This window comes from Enoplosus armatus, chromosome 17 (genome assembly GCF_043641665.1).
Source record: "Enoplosus armatus isolate fEnoArm2 chromosome 17, fEnoArm2.hap1, whole genome shotgun sequence".
Lineage (NCBI taxonomy): Eukaryota > Metazoa > Chordata > Actinopteri > Centrarchiformes > Enoplosidae > Enoplosus > Enoplosus armatus.
In genome coordinates this window covers 20,698,550-20,718,934 of record NC_092196.1, presented here as the reverse complement: position 1 = coordinate 20,718,934, position 20,385 = coordinate 20,698,550, and the positions used below count along the sequence as shown (strand labels likewise).

Genomic DNA, 20,385 nt, shown 5'->3' with positions numbered 1-20,385 from the left:
CAAGTTAAAAATACATTTCACAAAAGCTGGAGAGATCTTAAATAGGCTACTATTTTTTTTGAAATAGCGTTAAGATGTATCCATGGCAACAAGCATCATTGGATCCCTTGTCAAAGTAGGTGGCAGTGTAAACCACAGAATTCTAATAAACCTAAAGCTTTGATGTATGAACTGGTTACTGGGGACTTGGACTTGTTGAAGTGGTTCATTAAGAATGCAGCATGTCTTTGCTGATGTGTACACTTTGTTTATATTGACACGAGAAACCCCTACAGGAAAACTCACAATTGACTTAGACTCAAGGCACACTAGCAAGTCTAGACCTGAGATCTGGTTCAGGTTGCGTCTTTCGGGATTTTAGGGGGTCAGGTTTGCCTGAAGACCTTCACTTCAACAACAACAAAACCAGATGGGAACCTTCACTCATCTTGTCACCAAGATTTCCCCTCAGCAAGTGTTCATCAAATAAAACATCTGAACTTCCAAAGCACAATGAGTGTTACAGCCAGCTGAGGATAAACAGAGATCAATAAAGGGCCGGCTGCTTACTAGTGTCTTGATCATTAGCTTATTGGTCATTAAAATAGCAAATAAACCGAGATGTGGACAGAAAAAGACGGCATTATAACCAGACAGACAGAAGAAAGAAAGACATGTGAGACATGAAAGTGAGTATTGATCTTGAGGTCATTTCTGTGATGCACACACACAATGAGTGGCGTGCGTCATGTAGAGTAACTAAATATGGTTGCTTGAGTTGGTGAAGGGTTTCTGTACATGTAGTTACACTCCAGCTGACAAGAGCGAATCTGGAGTCTCTTTCTCTCATTTTAGCAGTTGGTAGTAGTGAGAATCAGGTCTGTGTCGTCGTTCTCCTCTGATATCTTGAGGCACCATTCGAGCTCATATTCTTTAACATGATCTCGTGAAGGTGAGAAGGAGCGCTCACTCATCCCTTTGTCCATCATTCTTGCTCTTCAGCTCTTCAGGTTCAGGGATGTGCTCTTTTCCTCCAACTAACAACATCCTGTACATCCGTCTCCTGATCCCATGCTGTCGGTCATTCATCGTCTCCCGCGGACCCCCAAGGAAGCCCTTGATTAGGAGATTTTACAGTTGTTGCGGGTGCAGTTCTGCGGTGGGCTCTGCGGCGGACGGATGGACTTGGAGCGCTTCAAGCTGTTGCCTTTGGAGCCGCCGGCCGGGTTGGCCAGCGAGTAAGAGCGTCCGTGCATCATGACGGCGTTCATGCCGTTGGCCATGGAGAAGGACTTGAGGTGGGACTTGATGGCGACGGGCAGCGGGAGCTTGTCGATGAGGTGGACCGGCGTGCACGACACGATGGCTCTGCAGCAGAGGTCCTGGAGGGTGAACACTGCAGAGAGGGACGGAGGAGGTTAACAGTTAAAGTGAGCTCGTGACATTCTGATTTCCAGCTGTTAAAGGGGAAGCCGGACCTCAGTCTGAAGTGTTCACTTCAGTGTCAACAGGACAAGCCCCGAAGACATAAATAAAATCCAGAGCGAGCTTCGACGCAGTCAGTTCATCATTAATTCTGTGGAGGTTTGCAGGACATCACTTCCACCTGCTTTCCTGAGTAATTACAGACGAGGCAGACAAAAGGATGACGGGAGTGAGGGAGAATTAATTAGCAAATGAGGGAGTGTGTCATCCATCTGGTGACTATTTTGGTACATTAGCACAGAATGTCTCAAATTCTGCCTGCAGCACAGATTTATTACTGTGCCCTCTGGACTACTGAACATCCAATTGAAACTGAAGTGTAATTTAAACAAACAGCATACATTTTTATAAACAAATCCCTTCTATGTGTAATTTCTGTAGAAAACTACCGTAAACTGTGAACTAGTGGCCTGTACTGTACCTGTTTATACATTCAGAATAACGTACAGTTGCTCTGAGTTTTTCTTTTGAACAGTAATAATGGGTTTATTATTATTTGAATGTTGGCCTTTATATGAGAATTGACTGAAGCTTCGTGAACCCCTTTTGTCTATAAGTTACTGCACAGTGTTAAAGCATCCTTCTGTAATCACAGCAGTTGTGTTGTTCAGTTCATTCCAGGAATTGTTCTGACTGTTTTGTACCCACTGCCCCCCCCCCCGTCCACTCACCTCTGTTGGGCTTCCAGAACTTCTCCATGCCGTGCCTCATCAGGACGATGCGTGACAGCTCTGTGAAGGACTCGATGACGTTGAAGTTGCACAGAGGGCTCACCTCGAAGAAGGTCATGCCGTTCTTCTCTGCGTACGCCCTCGCCTGCTCAGTGGGAACTTGCCGTTTGAAGGCCAGATGTAGACGGTTACCAACGAGGATTCGAGGCACGCCTGGAGCATGCTGGGAAGGCAAAATCAAACAGAGGACAGAATTAAACTTGCTGATAGCTGCACAGCTAATATTTGTTGTGACATTCAGACCTGTTTTGTATCAAAACACTTATTCCTCTCTGTAACTTGAAGAGCATTCTCAATAACTGTTCTCTGCCCGTCTCTGCTTGCTCTCACTGAATTTTGTCTTTATTTATTAACTCTGTGTCTCTTGTGTCTATTATTCTACTGTAAATGTCATTACGCTGGATTTATAGTTGAAGCAAGAGGTTAACAGTTTTTTATTTATAGTTTATAGTTGATATCAGCACTCCAACACTAGGCACATGTATCGTATGTGATCAGGCTTTAACTGTATTTCCCACAGTAACTCTGTTAACATCCAGGGAACTTCTATTTTGCCTTGTTACTGAATATGAGACTACTTCCCTGCAGTCGCCATGTTTCTGTTGTTTCACTGACTGTGACAGAGAGCAGCGATTGCGGTGAGACGTCTTTGCTAAATGTGTGTTGATGTTAATGTGCAATCTCTTCCACCATTAGTAAGAGAAAACACAAGCAGCCCAAGCTGACCAATCACAGTTCTTGTTGTTCAATAAATACATTTTCATACAAACATCTTCTCAGAGGTGAGTCACAACGACTTCAAGGACAATATCAGTTGAATTTATGAGAGAAATATTGCAATATTATTGGTTTAGCAGCAGGGTTCCCAATCCACAAATATTTGGAGATGTTTAAGTAAATACAACTAGCATCTCGTTTTTTCTAAAATCATTTGAACAGGAAAGTTGTCATGCTTTGATGACATAAGAAAAACCTCAGCTATTCAGTATCAGACAGCGAATGAGAGACGTGACACTCATACAAAGTGATCAGCGGAAGCTTGTTATTAATTCAACAAGCTCAAAGGAAGCAGCGTGTATCTTGTCCTGCCGCTCGGGCTCAGGTCTCTCTAATTCATCTCCATCTGTTCTGACAAACTGAACGAACCATGATGGCAGCGAGAGGCCGACCTCTCTTCTCCTTCACTCCTCCCGACTGTCACCACTCATCAGCCCTTTCATGCTCAGAGTCTCTCCAATGAGGTCGGCCTTGTACCGGCAACAGTCACAGAGAAAACAGTAACAGCTGTAGTGGCAGTGATGGTGGTGGAAAAAGCAGTAGCAGCAAATACTGAGGGTTTCCACAGACGCCAGGATTTGTACTTTGCCAGTGGCAAGTAAGATCATTGGTGTTAAACTGCCTGATCTGTCTCACATTTTCCAGAAGAGAGCAATTTCAAAGGCTCCTCATGCTTCTGTATGGAGGGTTTGAGCGTCTACCCTTGGGATGGATTTTCAGATTACTAAAGACTACGTCTAACAGGGTGAGACAGCCCTCTGACTGTAATGCTCTCAAACCGTTCAAACGCTCAGGATGAGCCATCTGAGTAAAAGTCTAAAATTGGTGGGTGATAATGTTGTTTTAACAATTAACAATTGGATCGATAATGATGGCTTGATGATGATCTACCACTTTTCATCCCACCATCTCTACTTTAGTTCTGTCCTTAAAAGAAGCCGACCACAGCACATCTGTGGAGGTGGAGCAGGAAAGGCCAAACTGAAACATACATTCCACAGGCCAAAAATATCACCACACACACACACACACACGGACATCCTCTTTGTTTCTAAGTCAGCAGGAAGGACATGATGACAGTACCCCCCCCCCCACACACACACACGTCTTAATTCACTTAACTCCTTCTATTGACCCTTTGTCCCATCTTATAAGGGGAAACATTTCTATAATTGCTGTCCGAAGTCTGAAAGCAAAAACATGAAATCAAACTTCCCGGATCGCTGCACCATCATTACAAAACCACAAGAAATCCTGAAACATTAACATAACAAGATATCTTGCTGTGGTGCGGGTTTGCCATGCAGGTTATCATGCTGCCCCGGTTAAAAGTGAGCTCACTGTGTGATACTGCTAAACCTGAGTTAAGCCCAAAGATAGCTGGATAACCCACTAATCACAATTTGTGATACAGACCGTGGACCTCCCTCTCCAATTGTGATATTTGCCTGAGCTCAACACAACATCCATAACACCGGATCAAACTACTCACCTCATCGATCTCTCTGATCCACCTGTCGATTCCATCAAATGACCACCGGTTGGTGATGTCATAAACCAGCAGGATCCCCTGAAGAGACACACACAAAGAAAATCAACAACAAGTCTCAAGAGTATCACAGTAGTAGTTTGATTTGTCTGTAATCCCTGCGACCAAAGCTTGGACCTTTAGATGAAGTCAAGCAAGTTTACTTCATGCAGAGTGAAGGTGTTTTCAATTGAGTCTATTTAAATTGTTTGTTCCTCACCTGAGCCCCGCGGGAATATGAGCGAAAGATGGTGCAGAACCTCCCCTGTCCTGAGGTGTCCCTGAAGAGAAAAGGAAGAGGTATAAAGACAGATTAATAGTCAATTTGTTCAGCTGCCATGAAGTAAAGCTTTTTTTTTTATTTATTTTTTTTTTAAATTCAATATCTGGAAAAGTAGCAGTTTCAGCACTAGGGACAAATCACAGCCTGAAAACTTTAGACTTAGTCTTTAGACTAGACTTTTTCTTCAGGCAGCAGTGATCAAACTTTCACGTACTGACTCCAAACTGAGCACCACAAGGCCAACGCCTTGAATGAATTCACATTCATCACTAGTGTCTTTGTAGTACATTCCTATGGGTTTCATAAACTAAATATATGGGGGTCAAAATGTGCAGAGCTAGTTATATTGTCTTAAGGCAAGTTAAGGTGAATGTACTCTATGTACTTTTACTGCATGTTCATCACCCATCATCTCGTCTTGATGACTACGGGCATTTTCTGTCTCACAAGTTTCATGTCTCTCGCATGATTTTGTGGCCACTTTATAAAATCCTAATTTATTAATTTTAGAAGCCAGTTGATCTTACACATACTCTCAGCCTTGCACATCTTGTGTTTTCAGTTTTTACAAAGACAGTAACAGAGGATTAATTGGGCCTGACAAGTCAGCAATGGGAGTGTTTAGATGCTAACGTTGTGATCTGGTGCCTCTCTACACTCCCAAACCTTGTGAACAGCTATTTAAAACAGGCGTTACACAGAAATGAAAGAAAGCTTGTTTTGCATCTCAGATTTAGAAACTATTTTTGGTGGAGAGTTTGAAGAAATCTGACAACAATTTCAGACCAGCCACTATTCTTTTCCAGTCTGAAAATGAATAGCAAAGACTAATTACAGCTCAGCCAGTTGTGTGTTCATCCAGCCAGATGTTGATGTCATTTAGCTATTGTGCAGTCTACCAGAAATGATGTCCCTACTGATGAGATGATAAGTACACTTCTTAGGGCAGGTGCAGCACTGGCTTTACGAATGTCTATTAAAGAGTTGAATCATGACGTTGAATGCCGATATCAGCTTTTTCATAAAAGGTGCTATAAGCCTTAGAAGTCAACAAACCAATATGTACTTTTTGAGCCTGATGATGATTTAATGAATTGATAGTTATCATTTCTATGCCATCACCTGGTCAAAGACTAGCTAAGAGGAGTTGCCCTGGTGGCCTAGGGCTTTAAGGTCCATCTCTCACTCACCTAATTTCCTGTGATCTCACTGTCCCTCTAATAAAGGCCTATGATGGTCAAAAGACTAAATTAAAGAGAAGCATAACTTGGTCGGTTCCTCATCTGAAGTGACCAATTGGTGACTGGCCAACAGTCAGTGGTGAGTGTGGTGACAAAACAAATCCCACCACAGATTAGGTCAGAGTATTCAAAATGATTGTACCTGCAGTTTAAAGAAGAAGGCAGGCGATATCCTTTACTTTTGTTATTGTCAACAAATCCCATGTAAAGACCAAAACTAACAACATGTTAGTCCGTCTCTCACTATTGTCTGACTTCCTGTCTGTGGCTCTATGCCCATTGGTTCCTACTGAAGACGTAAATCTTTAAAAACAATATAAACTACTAATCAAAATAAACTACAGTGTGTGTGTGTTCATGGGAATGAATATGTCACCCAGATCACCATGGTGACTGATTGATGTGTTTTTAATAGTTTTTGGACAACAATGGAGCTCTATGACTCAGAGGATGAAGATATTTCAGGCTTTGGGTACACAGGCAATACTTTAGTTTCTGCAGTTTTTCTCCTTTGCCTTTGAGACTGAGTCATGAGACACAGACAAACACAGATGGCAACAGAGACAGAAATGGAAAGGAAGCAGGGGATGAGGAAAAGAGTTTGAGCGAGAAGAAAAGAAAAACATCTAGTAAAAAAACAACGAGACAGTGAGGAGAGGGTGAAAGACTGAGGCAGCAAAAATAAAGAAGATTTTGCATCATGAGCCTGCCTTTAAACTTCTCTCTCCACAGGGAAGACAAGGCGTTGCTTCTCCCCGGAGTAGTTGAATTCCTTGGCCTACTTCCACCAAACAGGCCTCGCCTAGCACTGCAGTGTGTCTAACTGACAATTAAACTCATCTGCTGCACCTCTACTGATGCAAGATTATTAGTGAGGCATGTAACAATATGCACTAAATGAAGACTTGCACCCACAACACTGGCAGTAGGCGCCTTGCAGCTGGGTATGGTTCCTTTTCTCTATCATGAAAGTATAAGGTGTCTAACGTATTGGTTTAGACAGGTGCTATAAAATCCTGAAAGGTAAACATTTGATATAAAACACTGTGACCAGGATACCTTTAATTTAAGATAGATAGATTGTTTGCTGCCTGTCATCCAATTTGGTGAAACACTCTCATGCCAAAACATATTTTCCTCTGTGAGATCTTTTTGCAAATATGTTTCGTACGCAACCATTATATAAACCTTCCTGCTTAGTGTATTTTTGTTTTGCTCTTTTCCCTCTTATAAAATGTGATGTGTATTATGTAAATGAACCCCCTTGACATACAGTATTCCTCTTTTCCTTTGAGTAGCTTTCAATGTCTGACAGTACCAGATATACTCTGTCTCATGTTGTTCCAATTCTTCATTGAAGCACTATGATGTTTATACTGAGTGAAATATTCAGAGCCAAAACTTCATGTCTTTTACGGCTGCACCATTCCATCAAACAGAATTACTCAAGATGTATTGTGCATCATTTTATTCACATTTGCCCAAAATTCAGTCTGACATACTCTTCTTCTTTGGTAACTTTAGGATCTCCACTAGACTTTCAAATTAAGTTTTGTGGGTTTGAACACTGTTTGGGTACACAGCATGAGACTACAACGACTGACCCACCGGCAGGTCAGTGAGATTTAAGAAGTTAAAGGGTTGGTTCACCCAATTTACAACCGGTGGGTGAGATTGCGAGATTGCATACAAAGTCAATGAAAAGATACGAGTGGGCACAGCTTGACATGAATTTGCCCAGGGCGGCATCCTGGAGCTTTCATGAAAGTACAGAGACAAAAAAGAAAAGAGACTGGAGGGTTCCAGTCATTGTCTGAGTGGTCACACAAACACAGCACAGGCACACTCCCACACACACAATGTGTCAGTGCTTACAGCTAACGTCTGAACAAGCAGTACTCAGACACAATTTGGTTGAACAAACCATGAAGGTCTAGGGGGTCTAGAACGGTTCTGTATTGAGGAATTCAAGAGTGCATGCCAGAAAAAGAGCAGCTGTCACTCTCTATTGTACAGACAACAACAGGTTATTCCAGCAGTGATGTGCGCTTACCAAAGCTCCAGCTTCACTCTCCTCCCGTCCAGAAGAATGGTGGTGGTTTTATAGTCAATACCTGGACAGAGGGAGACAGGGCAGACAGAGACAGGCATTAGGCAAATGGATGCATCAAGACGGTCAGCATCAATCAAGATCATAATACCGCAGTCAGAGACAAGCTGACTCTCGACAAAATAGCTCATCATCTATTTGAATCAAATTGTAAAATTACCCACAACACACTACAGAGAACTGTGATTAGCTTAAAGAAATATGACAACCGTGTGGCAACACGAAAGATATCACAGATCTTTCAGCTTGTTCTGATCTGAACATAACATTCTTTATCATGTCAATGTTTTTGACTGGTTTCATCAAGGGTACAATTAGACTGAGTCTGCTCCCATTCCTGGTTTGAGCTGAATGCTAACATCAGCATGCTAACATGCTCACAATGACAATGCTAACATGCTGATGTTAAGCAGGTATAATGTTTACCATGTTCAACATCTTAGTTTAGCATTAAACACAAAGCAGGTATTTGGTCACACATCAAAGTATTGGACAAACTGATGAAAAGTTGATCACCAAAATTAGTACAATTCATTGTGAGGGGAACATGAAAGTCTGAACCAAATTTCAAGCTCCAATAGTTGTTGAGATATTTAAGTCTGGACCAAAGTGGTGAACTAACAGACCAACATTAACACCCCTAAAGTCACGCAGCTACTGTGCTAAAAGCACTTTTTAATTACTAACATTAAAAACATGTTTTAAACTTTCACTTTTGAATTTTAATGAGTGTTACAAGAACCATTCTTACTGTTTAACCGTCAGGACGGAGGCAGCCGAGTACAACCTCAGGCAGCTAACAAATCTCTCTGTTCTGGCTGGTTGTTTAGCTCATTTCTGACAAACCTGTCTGACTGCTACACCTGTCGCCATGCTGCCCCATGTCTCCACACGTTCACCCGAGTCTGCTCGCCAGGTTCCTGTCGTTGCCACTGAGTCTTGTACCACCTGAGGCCAAACAGGTGAACCACTGAATAATCAGTATTTTCCCCCTCCTGGAAGATGTTTATCTTTTTACACTACAGTTTTATGTGCAATTGCAAAGAACTCGCCCTGTCCCAACATGCTAACCAGCTAAATGCTGTTTCAATTACAGTTCCACAAGACAAGAGTTAAACTGTTCAGGGCATGCTAAATCTTTATTTAAAACCTTGTTTTTTACTAGCTTTTTCAAGAACAATGCTGGTCGTTTTCTATATATTTTTAATTGTCAGTAAATTCCATGAAAAGAGCCAAACCAATCAATCTACTAACAAGTATTGTGTGCATGAAATACATATATCATATATATATGTGCCTGATATATCTTATTCCTCTGCGCTATAGAGCTCCATTGCTCAACAAACCCTTTGCACCACCACCATGCGGATATATGTTTGAATATATACCACTTTTAACTGGAAACCGTCTTCAACATTAAACATTAAGACTCCTGGGAATAAAAGACATTAACAAAACAGTAATGTTTGAAAAACAGCATAGCCAAAGAGCAAGCCTTCCCAGTTCCCAGACTCTCTCACACATGACTGCATCAGCCTCTGGCAGGTAGCAGCTGCTGGCTAACGACATTAGCAATATCTTCCAATTTTCCAGGCAACATAAAACTGCTGCTGAGCTAAAGTGCTGAGCTCAGGCTAGCCTAATTGAATTGGAGTGAGTGCAGGGCTTTGTACCAAGTGCTTCCTCTCCTCTCGTTGCCAGGGCTCACTTAGATATCCCAGATAATCAATAGCTTCTCTGGTGTCTCCAATGTCTTAGCTGAATACTGCTGCTTCTATTCTGGGAGTCGGCTGACTTTGTTTGTTCTTTGAATGTACTCAAAGCTGTGTGAAGCTTATCGTATTCAGCTTTTGTTGTTCAGAGTGTGTCAGAGAGGCGTTGATTTAACTCTATGGTAATGTTTGACATGATGCTTTTTGCCACTGTATAAAACAATGTAGTAAGCCTAGGAGTGGGCAACATGGCTAAAATCCTCACTCACAGTATTTGTAATTACCTATTATTGGTACATTTTCCAGAAAGTCAATTGAGAAACTGTTTATGAAATCACTGACCAGACAGGTATGGCTGCCATCGCTACATCAGTAGGAATGGTACTACAAAATTCAGATAGTAGACACATTTTCGTATATTACCTCCCAGTATATAATGTCATATTGTCCAACGGCATATAAGAAAGGTTTCCCACAAGCCATCTTTTCTACTCGCGCTCTTCCAGAGGAGTTAAATAAAACAGGTAGACACACTAATACATCTATCAGACTGGGTGCAGCCTTACTTTGCACTGTGTAGCTATATCCTGTAGGACCATATAACACCTGGAACAGAACCCAGAACAGCAAAGACTAATGTAAACGTGTGTTGTAACCATGGAATACCAGTAAATATGAAATAAATGACATCTGCAGGTGTAAATAACATGTTGAGGTTGAGAAGGAAGGAATGAAATAGGGAAGAAAGGAAAATCCGAGGCTGCATTTACAGCTAAGCTCTGTGGAAATATTTAACGGTCGGCATGTTGGTCTGTGCATCTTTCAAGAGGATTAGACCAGTTGGGCTTTTCATTTACCGACCAACACTCTCCCCTCTCTCCTTCAGGAGGGCAGTATAGGGGGTTATCTCTGAGCTGGCCTGCATCCAGCGATAACTGCGTCTATGGATATGCCACTGTCAAAACAGCCGGTCCATGGCTACAGACAAACAATGGACCGCCGTGCCTGCATGACCCCTGGGGAATATTCCATTGTTCGTGTGTGCTGAATGAAAAAAAGATTTAAGAGTCTCGCAGCTGCACTGAAAAGTGTCTTTTCAAGCTGCTTTTGCATTTTAATTGGCTTCACCGCTCCAAGGCTGGTGTTATCTGCTGGCTAACATCAACCGACTGTGAAATTCAAAACCTTATCGTAGTGTGAAAATTAATCTTGACATTCCCCCAGAATGATTTGTAACCCCACCACACCGATGCTTTAGTGTCAGCGCTGCACAACTACACTGAAAAAAACCCCAGAGGGCCAAAAACTATGACAAAGTCATCAAAAAAAACAAAAACAACCTTCACCAACAGACATCTTTAATAGGGACAATGTATAATGCATTTGCCAATTTGACTGGTCACTATTCTGATTACTAGTCACAAAATTTCTGATCAATAAGGCACACAATCACTGATCACGGAGGAGGAAATGTGACTGTGCGGTCTATTAACTGGCTGCCCCAAATCAGGAACCAATCATAGCCTGAGGACAATGACGTCCAATTAAAATCCACTCTTTTGTCCTGATTTTCTCCTTTTAAAATATTTAGGTTCCTCTCAAGCATTCCCCTTCCCTCCATGCTAACCTCTCTGTGCCAGAGGGATGGAAATCAATAGCAGAGCTTCTGTCTGCACAAATATCCCAGCTGACGTGTGTTCAGCTGCGTTCCACTCTGCCCTCCATATTTAATGAAGCCGTTTGAAGGCTTTTGATCTCTCTCGCATCAATTAGGACATCTTCCTCTTTTAGAGACTCTTTCGAATCTGCCGGGCTCACATTTTGGAAAAAAAAAAGAGTTTGTCTTTAGAAGAATGACAGGTTCTCTGTGGGCTTGATGTTCAGAAACCTCACGTCAGAGGTGACGTACACTCATCTTGAGGTGAACTCACTGATGTGGAGACATTTGAAAATGCTGTTTATGTGTCAAATACAGTTTTATCTAGGGCTGGGCAGTAAAGTGGTATTACAGTCTAAGGCTGCAAACCTTATTGATTGAAGTGCAAGTTTCTCTGATTAATTGATTAATTATTTGGTTTTTAAATGACAGAAAATAGTGAAAAATGGCCGTCACAATTGCCTAAAGTAAGGTAAAGTCTTTAAACGCTTTGCTTTCCAAAAACTCAAAGTTAATCAAATCCTTATATTTACGGGTTAGGGTAAGCATAAAACCTTGTGGCTTCACGCCAGTGCATACATGTACAGTAAATGCAATTAAAGCCACCAAAAATCTATCAGAATCACAATACTTATGCAATATCAACTCTTTTGCTGGAGACTTTTATTTGTAATGATGACCTCCCTCTTTAAATCGCCTTCACCTGCTGAAATGAAACGGTTTGGCCTTCAGTTAATGTGGGTGTCTGAAAACAAACATGACCTGGGAAGGTCTTCACATTGCCAACAGGCGGCACCCCCCTTTGGCAGAATTCATTAGATAAGCACTGGCGAAAAGGGGTCATTCTGCTGACTGATGTATTTTTCATGAACAGTTGCTTTCATCCTAAGGGAAGGAGATGCAAATCTTCTTCACCTAAAAAATGAAATGGATACTGACGGAATCATCTATAAGAGCATCTCTGATAAGGATTTTTTGCTGGAGCAAATATCTTAACAAATGTAGTTCACATGCATGTTTTACCTTTAAGAAATAAGTAATTGAGCAGCTTATATTCCTAGATCAGTGCTTTAAAGTGGAGAAGAGAGTCTAACTAGGCTGCTGCATGTGATGGATGAACTCTCTTCCTTTCTCTCCTGCTGTGCACCTCATAACTGTTCCTCGACAAACTCATACAACCCATTTTAGCATCATCAGAGTGATTCTAGTGATACAGGATTCATTCACTACATGTTAGCATAGCAGGAGTAACCCTGGGATATTTAAGCCACACCACACTGTGAGTTTTTGCATGTTTAAACTAATTTACAAAACTTGCATATTATTTAAATTACTGTTGACTATTTTCCGAAGCATACTGCAGCATTTAAGTGCTTTAAATTTGAGTTTTTTTCCCGCCTTGCATGTTGCTAGTTTCATCTCATTCCAGTACACTATTAAAATTAATTAAAGATATTTGAAAGGTGCCTGCATTGAGATAATCCATCACAGTGAAAATCATTTATTGTTGGCATTGTAGTGCAGCTTTCAGTACAGAGTGATTTGCACTACATAACCAACAAATATAACAGGATGCTTATTGTGATAAAGTGATTTCCATATGAAGAATTAATTTGGGCGACCCACCCAAATGGATTTACTCCCACACACAAGGCTTTACATTTGTTATTTGTTCCTTTCCTTTGGGGAAATGCAGTCAAAGCTGGCAATTATTTGAAGAAACAAGGTAAAATAGTACAACAACAAAGCAAACTTCAGACACTCACATGTATAGGAGCAGGAGCAATGTGGTATTTATAATGATAAGGCCATTACCATATCACAAGTTAGTTTGTGAATGCAATGCTGTGCAAAGGGCCAAACTGATTCTCAACCTGTGGGAAACACTGGTAAACTGGAAGAAACACAGGCCCTGTTTACACCTGGCATTAACATGCGTCTTTGGTGATACGATCATAAGTGGACAGCTCTAAGTACGTCAGTTCACACCTGGCATTATAATGCGTCTTGAGTGACCACTTGTGATTGGATCTCACTTCCCACTCTATATGTAAATAAACACATACATCATTTCTGTTTGCAAAGACCAAATGTGTTGTTGTTTTTAACTGACGGGAGGCAGCAATGCACTTCCCGTGCCTAGGCTGCCGGAAATTAAAGGAAGAAAAAGAAGAGGTTGGCGAAGAGTTTGGCAAAGACATTGGCGCACGGGCGAAATCAAAATAATACAGATCGGGTCTATGTATTGGCATGTTCCAGGCAAACCAAATTGCCCAAGATGTTTGACCCACTCATAACATATCTTTGCACGAATGAGTATGTACTTTGGTTTACGCAGATAACTTCAGTTATCAGAGTAGAGGGTCCTTCAGTGTGGCCCAGGACACATTTGCGTACACACTGCTAAAAGAATGTGGCCATATGCCGCCCAGACCTCCTCCAAATGTGGTCTGGGATCTCAATGCGTCTTGGGTGCATTTACACCTGTACTTAGAGCTGTCGCCTTGTAATCGGATCACCCAAAACGCATGTTAATGCCAGGTGCAAAAGTCTCTAATCTAAAACGCAATGGAACAGCTTGCAAATGGTTAATGCTATTGTGTGTATGATTTATATGAAATGGACTAAAACATACAAAACACTAGTATGGTCTGTTCTATGCTCTTCTTCTAAGGCTTCCTGTTGGTAGGAGTGGGAGTGTGTGAGTATGCGTGTACAGCAACCACGGACAAACAGCTTACTGCAGCAGCAGGCAGTGATCAGATAGTGGCTGTCAGCCCTGGAGCAATAACACTAAGAGAGCCAGGTGATCTGAGCTCCTACACCCAGGGAGGGATCATCTGACTGGGCACAGCTCCATCTGCCTTCCCTCCACAGCATAGTGGATCAAACCTTCAGAAGATTTCTTATAGGTCTGGACAGCATAATTACAGAAATGGCTGAGCAGCCTCCAATCAGCTCAAATACATGTATATACAAGTACCATAGCATATTGCTATAGTTGGGTTGGTAGCTTCCTTTATTTTATATAGTTGGAAACCACTGAAGCTGTTAAGGGAAAAACAACTAACCACCATCATACTGGAGAGGATGTAGACTGGAAAATATTCTGTGTTTAATGTATAGCTCTAAAACCTATTGTTTTGTTATTAGACTGAGGTCATGAAAACTATTATTCAGCAAGTGAAATTATACACTAACTCGACAACAATGCACGTACAGTCATGACTGTCTGACTTGCTTCCATGTGAATGCTCTGTGTTATAAGCATCAGAGAGCTCATTGTGTATTCTCCACAGCCCACACAGCAAAATGCGCTGCTAGTATGTTTAGGACTTTTGTGATGAGCAAGCATGACACAACACAAGGAGCTCATCATCTGAGAGGGCAAAACTGAGCCAACAGGTCCCAATCAGCTGAGATTAAAGTGACTCACCACTACTGTAAGCGTACGGGGACTCGGCCGATCCATCCTGCAGGCTGTCCAGGATCTCTCCTTTGCCCACATCGCTGTCACCGACCAGAAGGAACTTGAGCAGGTAGTCATAGCTTTTCACTGGGCTGCCCTGGCTACCCATTGTGTCTCACATCTGAGCCAAGGGGCAGCGGAGGCTGAAGATGAGTGACTGTAATCTTCCGCCGTCTACACAAGGATGGGTAATCAACCAGCCCCCTTGTGTGTTATACTACTCACTTGACCAAACCAAAGGCAATGTTTGTTATCCCATGAACTTGCTGAATGGGGGTCCACCAGCTTTAAGTCCCTCTTTTGCCTGGTCTTCCAAATTGTGTGCAAGTAAGTAATATTCAGACTGAAATAGGACCAACAGAGTCTCACAGGAATGTCCTACTTGAAAAACAAGGAGGGTGCCAAAAATGTGGTTCAGAAAAGCAAAACATCCTTTTTGCTAAAGTTAAAGATAAGAAAAATAATAGTCTGGCCACAGGTTGTGCTCAGTGGGGGGAAAAACCTCACCTAATGTAAACAACTGGTACTGTCTTTCAAACTGATGACTGACAAGTTATAAATAGGTGAGACTAAAGTTCCTTCTTGAACCTTGGATCTTAGTCACAGATTAACATCTATCAAAGAGTAAGAGCACAGACATTCAAAGGGTAACTAAAGCTGTATCCGGATGGGATGGCTCTTGTAGGTTTGCTGGCAAAAGTCTATGCAGGGAAGAAAAACATGCTTATTGTCTGGAATGGGAATTATAATAAGATAGGTGGCTATTACCACTTTTCAAATTTTATGAGCAAATCTCTGCTGAGATTTATTTTCCAGTAAGAAAACAAACTACAAAGCTGGAGGGTATAACTCTGACTTTTTTTGTTCCCAATTAAGAGAAGCTTGCTGGCTAAGTTAGCAGGGGAACAACAAGCTAGCCCTGCCAGAGTGCTAGCCAGCTAGCTTAGCTATTATGACTAGTGCGAACGTTACCAAAGCAGTCATAAGACACGATAGTTATTTAAAGACACTGTCACTGGTTATGTGTTACGCCACGCTATACATAGCCCCATATAACCTTGCGTCACCCTTTATGAACCTACTTCCCACTGGATAAAAAAGACTGTTAGTATTTCACAGCAAGCTAAATGCTAACTGAGCTAGCGCAGCCCGCAGCTCAACTTCAACCGACGTCCGTGTAATTTCAGGCCCCCTTGTCTTTCTTTAGTCCGGGATGACAAAGATTCCTGTAACTTCACTGCGTTATATCCAGAAAATACCGATATCTGCAGTGGGATCAGAAGGCTGTGGCATTTTTACGTCCAGTCCAAATCTCTGTAGGTGTACTCAGTAATCTCAGTCCGTGATCTTTCCATTTTTCTCCATTATGTTCAATCATAATTACAGCTGTGACTCCTCAGTACCGCACAACAACACTGAATGTGCCGCTGACAGATCGGCTGCTCGCTACAGTACGCTGCCGTCTCCTCTCTGTTCCCGCCCTCTCACTCCAAGCCCCGCCTCCCCACCCAACGATTGGACGCTGACCGCACGGTGACATACGCAGTGGCATACATTGGTTAAACAAAACGTCCATCAACGTTTGCTGTCAACAACACGCAGATGGTGAGGGGAATCAGGACAACAAAGATGATTCCTATCTCACTGAATACGTACAGAACAATGGAAAAGCATCGTATCATGTGGATAAAACATGATTAAACTAAAGCTCTGAACCGTCATTGTTTCTCTGAGTGAAATTCTGACTCTCTTAGATGGCCTTAAGATAAATTAAAGACACAATTTTGGGCGATTTTAGGAAATCTAATTTGCCTTCTTACAGTCAATACAAGAACATCATATCAGTTTAATCTCTGTGGGATAAACTGATCTAACAGAAAATGAGAATTTATAGGCCAATCAACCCTTCCATCTGACTCACCAAACAGTATTTCCTGAAATGTAGGACTGTTCACTTAAAATTCAGGTTTTGTTTTGGTACAAACGTTTGTATTGTGATACTGATAGGAATGAACGTTCCTGAAATCAGAGTTGAACATGTTACATTCAGTGTGATTTGCTCTTTTAAAACACTGTAATAAAACAGATTTGAGAGAGAGAAAAAATGTGATTTTCTAGCCATCTCTCCCTGTAGTTTGACATGAATAATATTATGAAATGTGATGTGCAGAAGAAGGCTGAGTGTGTGTTTGATGCTATCTGTGTTAGATCTGTTTGTGTAACATCATGACTCATCTCTGTTTAGATATGCCAGAACAATCTCCTGAGGATGAACACCTACACACACATAATGAATGAAGCATGATGACTTGTACTGGCAACAACGGCTTGAATGAGATCATTAAAGATAATAGGATGAGTAAAGCACATTTAGAGTGGCACCAGGTTTGGAGTATATTGTAATTTCTACAAAATCCTTTAATCCCTTTGGAGCTCACTACTGTACTTGAAAATAAGCATTAATTGATTGACTAGGTTAAATGTGGATTTATTAGTGGTCTTCAGAGGTAGTTATTACCCATAACATGATAATATCCTTCAGTAACAGATCTACTTTAAGTTTTACTGTTAAACGTTTAAGGATATAATGTAAACTATGTGTTTAGATCTAACTAGACTTTAGACCTTAACTATTTAAAGGTAATAAAAAAAATTCACAGCACAATGTTGGAGATACTATTTTTTAAAGGACAGGAAGTGACTAAGATTAAAACCTTACTACTTTTGTAGTAAATGAATCCTGAATCTGAAACTTTGAGTTAAGTAAATCCACATTTTGAGTAAACCTGATGCAGCACAGGCTGTGCAAATTTTGGCTATTATTTTGTTCTAGCTAAGTGCTTTTATTCTGAAAAGCTTCAGATTGGTTATTAAAAGGTAGTGCTTTCCCCTTAATTGCTTTCTGGGCCATTATGAGAACAAGTACATTAAAGCCTTAAAAAAATAATAATTATTTGTACCATAAAACATTTATATGCACACACAAGAAGCAGGAAGAGGAATAAACCCACAAGCATTACAAATCATACACAAGTCATTCTGTGAAATTACTGCTACATAAATAACAACAACAACAACAACAACACCACCACATAATTAATTAATTATAAAATAATTTTTAGGAACTTTAGGAACTGTGGTCATCAGTCTCTGGAAATGTTATTTTCCAGGTGTAGATGAGATTTAGCTTCTGTAATAAATGAAAATGTGAACAAAATGCCTCCATCTTTAACATTATAATGCAGTGCTTCCATCATAAAACCACTAATGAACTACTGCTACTCATCTGTAGATCATGTAGTACTACAAGTACTACTTCTATGATCTACAGATGAGTTTGGATTTATAATAATATTGTGAATATAAAAAGACCAATCACAGGATTACTGTAAGACTGGATACGTGCATGCTGCAGCAGTACCCAGGTTTATGATTCAGTGCGGTTAAATAAATCCCATTAAATCTAAGCGCATACATTCTGTTTGGCATTAATTATTAATGAAGCAGCTCTGAATTGTCCCTTATTTGACATTGCAGATTAGATTAAATCATGTACTGTGATGATTTATATTCCAGTTCATTTATTAGCGGTTTAACAGATAAGATCAGATCATCTGAAAAGAAGAGACATCATTATATTAAACATGTATGAATTTTATTAAATGACAATAGAACATTTAGAACAGATCAACAGGGGATGATAAAATAAAAGATTAACGAAAATACTAATGCAAATTTATCCGTTTAACTGTAACAAATGACACATTGATGCTCAGGAGGCTAAAGAACAGAGTGTAAAGATTTAGGTTAAATAAAACAGCAATAATTCACATTAAAGAAACAGAAATGTTGGGAAATCATCTTGCTTTCTTCTTAAAGTGAAAATCAGTTTCATCTTCAAAAAGCAGTCTTATGTATCTTTCACCTACAGTTTGTGCTGGACAAGACAGACAACAAGCCAAACACCCCAAACTGTTGTTTGTTTCTTTTAAGGAGAGCTGGTTCAGGTTGATTGTTGCAAAGAATTCAAGGACAACATTTAATTAAAAACAACATGAATAGGCACATAAATTAAAAAAAATGACAAATGCTGACAAACTGACCCTGAGCAGAATCAGACATATAAGGATTTGCTTTATACCACAACAGTATTACATGACTGCTCATCTCCCTCTGTAACCGACTCTCAGGAGACAAACTCATTTGTCAGAGCCAAACAGTTCCAGTTTATGCAGGAAATATGACAACAAATGAACCTAAAATAAAACACTAGTAATTTAATTTTGAATACAACTCTTAAAGATTAAAAAAAAATTGTATTTAATAGACATTAAAAAAATCATTTTGTCCAGTTAGTATCTTTCAAAGTAGACGGTAACAAAAAAAATCTAAAAGGTTACAACTATCTACACAATCAGTGCAGTTAATACATAAACACCTGATTTATAAGTGGACTTCTGCCCATTTGTTAGTGGACACAGGCTTTAATAAAAAGCTATGGAGTGGATCTCGGTTTAAGATTTCTTTCTTTCAAACAACTTATTCTAAGGTCAAATTGAATTTTCATGCTAAATACTGAGCCAGTTCACTGATTTGATGATTTTTTTATTTGCTACATTTTAGTATTCAGCATTATCCCATGATATCCTTTGACCTCTGGGGAGCATAAATATGTTATGAGACATCTTGTATAAAGAAGTTGCTGTGTGTTACAAGAAAGCACTTTACTCTCTGGGGAGCATGAATGTGCTCAGTGAAGCAGAATGAAAAGTTGATGCCATTTTTGTTATAGTGGCTGTACGTTGATGAGCGGCATGTAACTTGATTTATTGGTATGCTGCTGCTGTTCTATTGGCTTATGGCACGTCACTCATGTCATCCACTGTCATTCACCACCTACCACCAACATATACCGATTCTTAATGACATACGTATGTTGTCATATGCCAGTGGGGAGTGATATATGGTGTTTCCATGTGGTATATGTCAGTTGAACGGCAGCAATATATCTCTAGTTGATGTGGTGTACCACTAAGACTCAGCTTAAAACAGTAGTGGCACACCGGTGGTGAAAAGTGGTGTCTGCCAGTGAAGTAGGAGTGGCATGTCAGCAAGAATCTATATAATGACAATGGGAAGTGGCATCTTGGAAGAGTGATGTACTATTTATGTGCCATAAGCCAGTGGAACAGCAGCATCATACCACACATCAACAGTGACATACAATACATAAGTATTGCTGATTACACTGAGGTGAGAGCTTCAACGTCCAGTGTTTGAACGACAGTACATGAACTAACTCGTGTATGGTTGCTGGTCATCCAAGCAATGAAGATTTCACTGACATGAAGGGGAAAAACAAGGTCAGTAGGCCTTTAAAATGTAATAATAATAATATTGTCAAAGTGTGGGG

At 40.6% G+C, this 20,385-nt stretch overlaps 1 protein-coding gene across 2 annotated transcripts; it reads right to left on the bottom strand.

Moving 5' to 3' along the window:
• Positions 1–1,054: 1,054 nt before the first annotated feature.
• rab40c (RAB40c, member RAS oncogene family) lies at positions 1,055–15,498 on the bottom strand. 2 transcript variants are annotated; one of them, XM_070923138.1, is made up of 6 exons: positions 14,940–15,498; positions 8,078–8,138; positions 4,721–4,781; positions 4,465–4,542; positions 2,136–2,358; positions 1,055–1,375 (listed from the first exon to the last, which is right to left on the bottom strand). In XM_070923138.1, the coding sequence occupies exons 1-6, from the start codon at positions 15,079–15,081 to the stop codon at positions 1,101–1,103; spliced, it is 840 nt and encodes a 279-aa protein (XP_070779239.1). In that variant the 5' UTR covers positions 15,082–15,498; the 3' UTR covers positions 1,055–1,100. The 2 variants fall into 2 exon arrangements, with proteins under 2 accessions (XP_070779239.1, XP_070779240.1); XM_070923139.1 differs by having other exon boundaries at positions 2,136–2,294; positions 4,458–4,542; positions 14,940–15,093.
• Positions 15,499–20,385: the final 4,887 nt, after the last annotated feature.

Bases quoted from the DNA above. Each gene is read 5' to 3' on its own strand.
- rab40c (XM_070923138.1), bottom strand. From the start codon at position 15,081: ATGGGTAGCCAGGGCAGCCCAGTGAAAAGCTATGACTACCTGCTCAAG. The intron at 4,782-8,077 runs GTAAGCGCACAT...TTTTCTCTTCAG, and splicing joins AGAGTGAAGCTGGAGCTTTG to GGACACCTCAGGACAGGGGA. The intron at 2,359-4,464 runs GTGAGTAGTTTG...TTGCCTTCCCAG, and splicing joins GGATCAGAGAGATCGATGAG to CATGCTCCAGGCGTGCCTCG.